At 46.6% G+C, this 10,263-nt stretch overlaps 1 protein-coding gene across 1 annotated transcript; it reads left to right on the top strand.

Moving 5' to 3' along the window:
• Positions 1-1,686: 1,686 nt before the first annotated feature.
• On the top strand, positions 1,687-9,806 carry LOC117206105 (uncharacterized protein C6orf132-like). The gene is made up of 6 exons (XM_033445112.1): positions 1,687-1,860; positions 1,988-2,161; positions 2,243-2,344; positions 2,423-2,518; positions 6,580-6,636; positions 7,890-9,806. Exons 1-6 carry the CDS (start codon positions 1,783-1,785, stop codon positions 9,804-9,806), a joined length of 2,424 nt encoding a protein of 807 aa, XP_033301003.1. The 5' UTR covers positions 1,687-1,782.
• The last annotated feature ends 457 nt before the right edge of the window (positions 9,807-10,263 follow it).

Raw genomic sequence — 10,263 nt, forward strand, 5'->3', positions numbered from 1 at the left:
ATATTAACGATGGAGTCGTGCGATTTGTATAATTTACGTGCTTCTACATTACTAAAACGTTTCAATAAACGTTTGGTCAAACTTAATCAACTGCTTGATCGTTTAATGGTCTCTCCGGCGATCCTAGAGTGACCAATCCAAATGCTTTAACGAGAAGCAGAGCGGTGGAACTTTGAAACAAAGTTCGGAAACTCGAACCTCGAAAAACAGCCCTGGTCAGGATTAGATTAGTTCGTGGAATTTGTTAAAGATTGAGAAAATTTTCAGAATTTCTGCCACATAACGTGGACATAACGCGATGTTTGAAGAATTTCTTTGAAATTTTTAGAAGTTGACATTTTTCGGCTTCTTTAAAAGTTCTAGACCAACAACGACGATTTCGTACCAGGAGAACACGATGGCATAGGAGGTGGCATAAATTCTTGGGAACGACTTGGATACTCCGAGTATCGCAAAAAATGCAAGGAACGACGTCGTATCGCTATACTCGCTAGAATTCTAAAAAATGACATCAAATTCTCATAATTTTCGAACGTCTACAGACATTTATTTAGATTCGTTTATTTATATCCTCGATGAATATTCGCAAAGAAAATTCAAAGTTCTTCTGATTTTTTTACGTTTCACTTATTCTAACTTGCGAATGTAACAACTAAGAGGAGTGGAAGATGGACGGAATTAAGGATAAACGATAAGACACTCAGGACAAAACGATAAGGAATATTGGCTGACACCGATAGACTTCAACTTGATTCAAATGTCTCGCATCTTGGTTTATCAAAAATGTTAAGGATCGCACGGTTGACGAAAGATTCGAGTAAAATCTCGTTCGCTTATGTAAATCGTCGCAAAGCGATCTTCAATTTGGTCGAGCGGAAACGAGCGGAGACTAGCTCAGACATACGCAAATGGGAGGAATGAGAGCGGAAAGCGGACGAGTACTTGTCCGAATTACGTCTTACAGCGAGCTTCGATGTGACGTTAATTGGTAATAGGTTGTGTCGTAACACAGTCGGAGTCTACTCCAACATCGAGTACATCGCAGAAGCAGAGAATTCTACATTTCATGCGCGAAATGTCTTGTTCTATACCTTATTTAATTTCATAGGAGAATTTAGTTTCAATTCGAACCACTACTGTATCGAATCGATAATGTTGTACGCGATACGAATATGATATAGTGCGAGCCACAAAACGTGGGACACGGTAAAGAATCGAACGTCCGGTGTCACGTTCATTCTGTACCTCGTCGGTGATTAAAGTTCCGACTCGGTCGATAAAACGTTAATTTGCGTATCTGCGACGGGACAGTAACTCGATCGATAAAATAATCTGCAAACTCGGCTTCGCGCTATTTCCTTCCAACGATAATGCAGGTTACTGTTTCGCGCGCTTCGTTATCGACCTAATCTACGATTACGTATGCGTTCGATACGTGTTTGCCAGATGGCTGCATTTGAAAGAACTCTTAAAGGCGCGTATTATTTAAACCTTCTTTCGCGTTTCTCAGAGAAAGACTTCTCGAATGGTACGAAATAGAGAAATTCTTCTTCGAAATACGTACGCGATTATGTGCGTATACACGATAGCCTCTCGGATCCATTGCAAACGCGTTCATTGGAGTTACGATTTTGTTTTTCCCGATGCACACTGTCAAACGATCTCGGAAAACAAATGCAACGTTTCACTTGGTAACCAGGCCCATTAGTCGCAATTTGGACATGTCAGACGCCCAATGAAGGCGTTACAAAAATTTCCAGTAATACACCAACAGGAATAACAATGTTTTCCCGGGCCGCCAAGTCCATCGTGAAAACTATCGGTCAGCGAAAATATCATGCTGGTGAAGAGAACATCAAGGTATCTCGAATACTATAAAAAATAAATCTAATATACGACGCGTCCTCGGCTGAAAGACATCTCTCGATCAGACGTTTCGCAGTTAAAAAATGGAAAATATCTTCTCATACTCGTATCGTTTGTACAGTCGGCGGTTATTGGAGGCGCAGGGGAAGTAGGACGATCTCTCTCGCAAATGTTGAAACAAACCTCGAAGCTCGACGTACTCGCACTTTATGACGTGGCCGCGTTAAATAAACGATATTTAACACCGATGAAAATCAAGAACTTCAAGGACAGTAGCACCGCCGCAAATACCGCGGTAAGATTTTCATATTTCCTTTGTCTTCTCTCTCGTAGATCGCCTTCCTACCGAAATCTCTCGAATTGAAATTTCCAACAGAATTCGCGGATGCTGACGATGCTGGAGAAATCGAGATCGAATAAGAGCGGCGAACATCTGCAAACATCGTACTTCTCGAATCGTGTGTCAAATGCAAACCAGGTAATTCAACGTTTTCTACTAATATATATACACAGAGATAAATAAAACAAATTAAACAAATAAAAGTATCGTACAAAGAATGCGACCGAAGAGCTCGTCAGAAGCCTGCGTCAGCTGCCTATCGCCGAGGAATGCGCTACGAATCAGTTTGCGAGACCAACGATGGAATCGCAGGTAAGAATCTTTGTTTAACGTCCTTATTTCACCTAAGGATTGACGAAATTTCGATCGAACACGTTTGCATCGTAAATCGGTACTTGAATCGAAGTCGAGTTTCGCGCGTATTAATACGATTTAAACGCGATCGCGCGTCTCGTCCACTTGTAATCGCGTCGATGGCGACCATTTGGATGAGGAGGAGGATAGGGATGAGAAGCTGACGAGGCGGCGCTAAAATATTCCACCGGTTGACAGAGTTTCGTGTGATTTTTTATACTTCGAAAGACGGTCGAAAAGAGCAAAGACAAGTTCGTGCGTTTATATTCTCGCGGTGCAACTCGACGACCACAGAGGATCCGAAAGTTTGAAATACAAGCAACGTCGCGGAGGCTCGAGTCGACACGACAAGTTAATTTTCCAAAGATCAAAGAAGAACGTCGATTAGAGTTCTGTTACGAAACAGAAGGCGGTAGGAGCAGATGTAACTGGTGAAAAAGAAAAAGAAGGGAAAACATCGAGGGATTGCTTTTGCCTCGAATCGTTGCTCGGCTAACGGCATGCGGATCACGTTCGTGCGTCGCGCGCCTCTTTTTGCCATATCCCTGTCCCCTAGAAAATGCATCATGACGAGAGACGATGGACGGGGCTTTGAACACGTTAAATCCGCCAAATAAACGTCCAAGTATTTGCGATGTTACTTAACCCTTTCGCTGTTAAAATTCCTAAAATTCCTTACGATCGACCATCGCGTTACGCTTCTTTGTTGTACGAAGTTTGCCTTGGAGAAAGTGTTAATCCTTCAACAGTGTAGTCGGAGGAAATATAGCCAAAGCTTTAATTTGCTCGATTTATTCCATTCTAACGCTCGTTGCTTATTAGAAAAATGTAGTTTTGCGTGCGCGACATAAAAAATGTGGGTAATCTTGACGAAAATTGTTTGTTCGAAATTTGTTGTTACGAAATTTGTTCGAAAATTGGAAAAAGTTAATCTTTGCGCGGCAAAGAAAAACATTGGAATTCTGTTAACACTCTGACTGCCACGTTGGTCATACTACATGACCGGTCACGGTTTCTCCCGTAACGCCACGGTAGTCATCGGTGACCGGACGGCTTCAACTTCTTACAATTGTAAAAATTGTATGAAAATTGACAGTTAGGGCATTTCGAATATAACCGATAAATAGAAGATACTTTGAAATAAAAAGTGCCCGTTTAACGATTAAACGTTTTTATTAGAACATCGATAAAAGAAAATGAGAAGGGTAATTTACTTTGAGGGGTAATCTACGAATATTATTACAAACACATCTTAGAAAATAATCGTAAATGCCGCTTTATGATCGTACAATTGAAGTTACGAGTGTGAACATACCTTGTTATTATACATAGAACGAGCAAATACCGTTTACCGATATCTTCTACACGTTTCAACGAAACATTCCGCACGTTTTGCTTGCGACGAAATAACAAACGCGAATGTTTTGTTGAAATAAACGAAGCCTTGCTACAATATGTCGCGATCGACTGTTACCAAGGCGCCACGACGGTCATCCGTGATCGCCATCAATAAGATAAACAATCCATTGGAGAAGAACGTTGTCCGACATCGTCGATTTATCGTTATTCTGCCATTATATGCTTTGAACAATAAAAATACTCGCGTGGCGTCCTGAGCGAAACGCCTGATTTCGGCGTGGCAGTCAAAGTGTTTAAACGTAAAGAGTGGCCTAACGCTTTTCGTTTATTCTGAATTCTTGAACGACACTGTTAAAGGGTTAATTACCATCCTCTATCCCCTCCTTTACCTCGAGGAATTATCCAAAGAGAAAAGTATAGAAAAGAGATGTAAAACGTTCGATGCAAAAGAACCAACGACCTTGAAATCGTCTCTCCGTCTGTTCTCAGGGGAACCACGCGTGCGCTAACGATCTGCGAGGTCCTAGAGTTCTCGGTGAAATGGGGCCCGCTACGTTCCAGCACAGTGGCCGCATCGTTTCCGAGATCTGTAGACAGTTTCCCGATTTCGTGAACTACTTTGTCAAGACTCGTTCTAATAACGACGACGTCGCTTCCACGCGACGATGGTACTCGAACATCGCGCTATCTTGCAACGTTAAAAGCGAACTAGACTCGAGAAGTCCGATCGCCGAGTTTGCCGTACATTTCGAGAAAGCTTGCACACGGAGAAACGCGGAGAAAATTTCTGCGACGACGAAGAACAGCCACGCGCTAGAGAGAATGGATAACAAGAATCGTTCGACGAAGAAGGATGGCAAACAATTGAACGCGACGTCGTCGGAGCAAACCATGAAGAAGAAATTGTTCAAAGACAACGAGAATCGAGCGGCGTCGCAAAGGTGCGATCGGAAGAGAAACGAAGCGAGAAGGTGTAACGAGTCGAAGATCGTAGAGAAAACGACGACTAAAGTGGAAAAACGATCGAGAAACGTAGAGAAGTCGAAAAACTGGACGATTCCAGCTGCTTTGTCGGACAAGAAGCCTAAGATGTTGTACGGTTTGGTTCGACAGAGACGCAAACCCCTTACGAATTTCTTCTCGAGATTCTTCGAGGTTCGGAACAACGACCTCGCGGACGATTATTACGGCAAGTTGGGCGGTTGGAGAATCGACAGGATCGATTGTGCGGCGAATCAAAAGATACTCGGGGAATCGAGTCGGGATAAATCTCGTAGAAGGAGGAGTTATCGAGAGAATAGATCGAACGTTTCGACTTCCGTAAGCGATTTAGCCGCTGGTTCGTTAGAGGGAACGGAGAGCTCGATGATCGTGGAGAACTCGAGATCTCTCGAGCAATTGGAGAATCGAACGATAGTGCAACAGTCGACAGAGAGTTCTAGTTGCGACATAATCGAGGGAAGAGCAACGACAACGAGCAACAGCGAGTCGGAAATCGATACGAGTGAGAATGAATCGACGCAAAAGATATCGTCCAAGATCGCCTTATTCCTGGAGAATTTGAAGATCAACGGACAAAGATCGCATTCGCTATCGAGTCTAGTTTCCTACAATCTCGAGTCTCTGTTCACCGACGTGGAAGTGGCACCGATTTTGAAGCACCCTACCCCAACGTCTATTTCATTCTCGTCCAGCGACAGCGACTGCAAGTTGTCGATGAAAGATAAACTGAAGAAAATCTGCGGCAAGAAGAAGTCGAAGAAGGAAGATGAAACATGTAAAAGGAAAAAATGCAAAGGGGTGGATGCGGCTAAGAGTTGCGGTAAGAAGAACGAACCGCCAGCGTGCAAGAAACGAGACGAGTGTAAGAAACGAGACGAGTGCAAGAAGCAGCCAACCTGTGACGAAGATGCGGAGGATCCCTGTAAGCCTTGCAGATCGGAGGAACACCACGGGCCAACGTGCAAAAAGTACAAGGAAGAAGCGAAATACGATCCTTGTGACAAACTTTGGAACGACGAAACTCACGGCCAACGGTGCAAGAAGCAACAGAAGAAGAAGAAGACGACGGCTGATACGTGTTGCCAGAAGAAGGAGGAGAGTTACGATACGAAGAAAAAAGAGAAACCAAAGAAAAGCGAGAAAGCCAAGTGTCCACCGGTAATTCGGGCACCAGGATGTCCTCAGGACGACGATAAATCGGGTGGAACCGGACGTGGATCTTTTCGAAGATACTCTACCTTCGACTCGAAAATTAACGCGAATAATGATTCCGATTACAAGGATATTTGTAAGACGGACGAGTCGAACGACGTTTCCATCAATTCGCAGCGTAGTCGGCAAGAAAAGACGAGGAAAGTTGGTCTTCTCGACTCGAATGCCTTTGACGTTTCGTGTCCTTATCGTAACGAGAACTTCCGAAATTATTGAACGTCGGTTATCTAACCGCGAGTTATCTCGCGTATATTTGTCCCGATATCTTGGAATATTCGAACGAAAATTATATGTAGCGTGCGTGAAAGTTGTAACGTGAATAAACGTATTTTCCGAAAGTCACGTATATAGCTCGATTCCATTTTATCGACACGCGTTTCTTTCGTACACCGATTGTTTAAAGAAGGTACAAAAAATCCATCTGTGTGCTTTGATTTTAATTCCAGCCGCAGGTTACGCCAGACACCCTGGCCAGACACCATCGGAACGGTAACGCTGTCCAAGTAAGTTTCAAAAAAAAAAAAAAACAAAGTATCTTTGTTCAATACATTACAGTTTATCATCTCTCGAATCGGTCGCGAGCACTCGATAACGATGATCGAGCAGCGCGTGAAACCGTGACTCGTCGCTATGGCTCCACCTCCCTTCTGCCTCTTCCTCATTTCCAAATTTAATCGTGAAAATTGAAAAAAAAAAAAAGAAAATAAATCAATCGAAATGTCGGATCATCCTCTCTCCCCGCAGAGGGCGAGCATCGGTTCGCTCGGAATCAAGGGATCGAGCGCGCGAGCCTCGGACCGAAGAAACAGGGGCCCTTTGTCAATGACCTCTAACTCGATCTTCAACCACGTCACGAAGAACCAAATCCTCGACGGTCTCGCCAGTTCCTATCGAGACATGGTACTCTTGGAACAGGACAGAATCAGCAACGACGACTACTTCCCCCAAGGCGAGGAATACGAGGACGAGATTGGTTTAGACTATGGCCAACTGCAGAAAGAGTTCCCCAATAAACGCGTTTCCAGAGACGAAGACATGGACTTGCGTCCACGGAGTCGTTCGTACGATGGCACGTCGTTTAAGGATCTTTTCGAGTCGTTGTCGTCGAAGAACGACGCGTCGAATCCCCTTAGTTTAAGCGTTTAAATGGCAACCACTTGAAATTCATCGAAGATACGAGACGTTTGTTGCCTATGCGTTTACCATCGTTCGTCTAATACTACTATAGAAGATCGTCGATAAGATATCGTTTCGCGGCGGATTTCGCCTTGCGATCGTGATAGCCATCTCCTTCGAATACCATCATCCTTTACTTTCCATTCGTAACACACGTTCGATTCGGTCGTGGGCGAAGGAGGGAGGTGGGCCAGAGGCAAGGCGTTTGCAACGAGCGATCGGAGGAGAAACGAGAGACCTAAGCAAAACGCGATCTGATGTATCCAGGGTGTAGGGAGAAAGAGGCGGCAGCTACGATTGGGCGAGCCGGACTGCGGCGAGGATCCGCCGGATTGGCCGAAAAAGAGCCCTTGCCATCCGCCAAAGGGCCCCTGTAAGCCCATGGGTCCACCGGGCTATCCCGCGAAACCGAAGCCGGAAAAGAAGCCGTTTTGCGTTAAGTGTCCAGCGAAGAAACCGTGCAAAACGAAAAAATGTTAGGCGTTGGGCGTCACGCGCACCGAGAGACAGAGGGTACGTGGAGATAGCGGCGGACTAAACGATCCTCTATCGATCAAAATCTCTGTTGTCTGCGTCGTAGGCCAAATACGATTTAAACGCACCGTTGCTAAGGCCTCTTCTCAAGCTTTCCACCGCGATGCTTGGTAACTTCCGAACCAGAAGTCGATACTCTTTGGGATCGTACGTTCTTAATGGGCGCAGTTGGGCGTCGTCGAAAATACCTAACGCGAGCCTGGCGTTCGCGAGGAACTTTACCGCTACACCCGCCCTATCGAAGGATAGCGAGAAGATCGTGCGTTTATCGAAAGGATTGACGAGACGCTTGTGGCAAGAGCAAGCGAGATTCTTTCGAAACGATTGCATCCTGATGGGCAAAGCGCACGGCAAAAGGCCACCTCGTCCTCCCTCCAAACTCTCTTCCAAGTCAGTTCCCGATTGTAGCAAAGGCCAGAGTTCACGGAGAAGGTCTTGCAGACAATCGTACCAACGACAGAAGCCGTGTATCCCACAGGATAAATGCGTGCCACCCGCTCCACCGTGCTCTCGTCCACGTCCGAAGAACCCCAAGTGTCCCCAGCCTGAAACACCTTGCCCACCCCCTTGTCCCATGCCCTGTGAAAAACCCGCGGAGGAGAAGCATCTGCCGCCGAAGATATGCTATCGAAAGTGTCCTCTGCCTCCGAGACCACCCAGGCCTCCCAAGTGTCCCAGGTGTCCAGCTCCATTGCCGCCTCCACCGCCACCCAAGGTACCTCGACCGCCCAAATGTCCGCCACCCTGTCCGCCACCTCCCGCACCACCGCCACCCAGGTGTCCAAAAGTGCCAAAGTGTCCCGAATGTCCACCGCAAAGAGAGTGTCCGCCGCCACCGCCTTGCGAACCTTGCCCTTGTCCGCCGCCATGCCCTCCAGCCTACTGTCCACCTCCACCACCGTGTCCACCTTGTCCACCACCCATTCCGTGTCCCAGACCACTTCCTTGCCCACCTCCCCCTCCGCCCAGAATCTGTCCACCTTGTCCACCGTGCGCGGAGTGTCCCAAACCTCCACCCTGTCCACCTCCGCCACCGTGCAGTCCTTGCCCCTGTCCTAAACCGCCACCGCCTTGCCCATGCCCGAAACCCTGTCCACCTTGCCAACAAGTAGCCAAACCGCGAGTCTCCTGCCCCAAGGACGTCCCGTCTTGTCCCAAAAATAGCGGGAAAAATCCGCGAAAGAGGAACCGAAATAAGCCGAGGAAGAGGGGGATGTCTACTTATCACGCAGTATCCAGGTTCGCGCCTCTGAGCATCGATTACAGAAGATTCCACGTCGACTCGACGTTACTCGGTTCGTCCGACGAGTCTAGAAAATCCACAGCGAAACCACCCAGTTGCAAGGATTTGGAAGACATTTGCGAAGACAAGAGACGCAGCTGCGTGAAGCCTTGCGAGAAGAAGCCCGAGAAGAAGAAGAAGAAGAAGGACGTGTGTGCCGGCAGAAAGCCGGTAAAATTGCGGGAGAAGAAGAAGGAGAAACAGGACGAGTGTGACGACAGATGCCTACCAAAGGGAAAGTGCGAGGTGCCTGAAATCGCTAAACCGCCGAAAATGGAATACGGGCCGACTACTTGTCCAGCCCCGAAGTTTGTCTCGCCTAAACCCTGTCCGGAAATTCCCGAGGCGAAGTACGAAGTAGAATCGTGCGTGGAAGTTCGAACGTCCGGTAAAGCGAAAAAAGAAATCTGCGTCCCGCCGCCTCTTCCCGAACCACCGACGGACCCGGTGATTCTTTGCCCTTGTCCACCTCCACCGAAAATGCACCCTGGACCTTGTCCTTGTTACGACTTAAAAGCGGTTAAACCGTCCAAGCCAACGCTGCCACCGTGTCCGCACAAGGAGAAATACGTTTGTTGCAAAGATCCGTTTTATTGTCCACCGGAGAAATTGGAGTGCAAGAGGCGCAGACCTTGCGATCCCAAGAAAATGAAGAAGAGGAAGGAGAGGAGGGACAAATAGCGCAGGTAAGAGGCTTTCTATAGCGTAGCGCTTCTGTCTGCCAAGTTTCAAAATATCTGGTCTAACTATCCTACGTGGTAAAATTGTCGATCTTCGAACCGTTGTAGCTTTCTGAAAAATAATCATAGAACAATCGTTAGGCGACTGTGTTTCGAAGCGAATGCTCAGATTATTATTTAGGAAGCTATAAGCGGTCGAGAGACAGGCGATATTTTATTTTACTGCCCCGCGTGTAATACTCTTTTGATATTTAAACTTCTAGAGAAAGCGAATATGCGGACAATCGGCGAAAATGGAGAAGCCAGAAGAGGATCGCAGTTTCTCACGGGGTCTATCTGACGTTGATTTCCCGGATCGATGTTCGTCAACGATATTTTCAGTCGCTTCGTTCGTTGGCTCTCGCTTCGAGGATCGATCTGGCGCCGATCGAAATTGTCCTTCACCTATTTGGCCTGCC

Source organism: Bombus bifarius, unplaced genomic scaffold, assembly GCF_011952205.1.
Source record: "Bombus bifarius isolate JDL3187 unplaced genomic scaffold, Bbif_JDL3187 scf7180000007996, whole genome shotgun sequence".
Lineage (NCBI taxonomy): Eukaryota > Metazoa > Arthropoda > Insecta > Hymenoptera > Apidae > Bombus > Bombus bifarius.

What these genes read in the sequence shown, in the direction of transcription:
- LOC117206105 (XM_033445112.1), top strand. Translation starts at nt 1,783, where the DNA reads ATGTTTTCCCGGGCCGCCAAGTCCATCGTGAAAACTATCGGTCAGCGA. An exon ending in GCACCGCCGCAAATACCGCG is followed by an intron (nt 2,162 to 2,242) that starts GTAAGATTTTCA and finishes AATTTCCAACAG; the next exon opens with AATTCGCGGATGCTGACGAT. An exon ending in GGAACGGTAACGCTGTCCAA is followed by an intron (nt 6,637 to 7,889) that starts GTAAGTTTCAAA and finishes TCTGCGTCGTAG; the next exon opens with GCCAAATACGATTTAAACGC.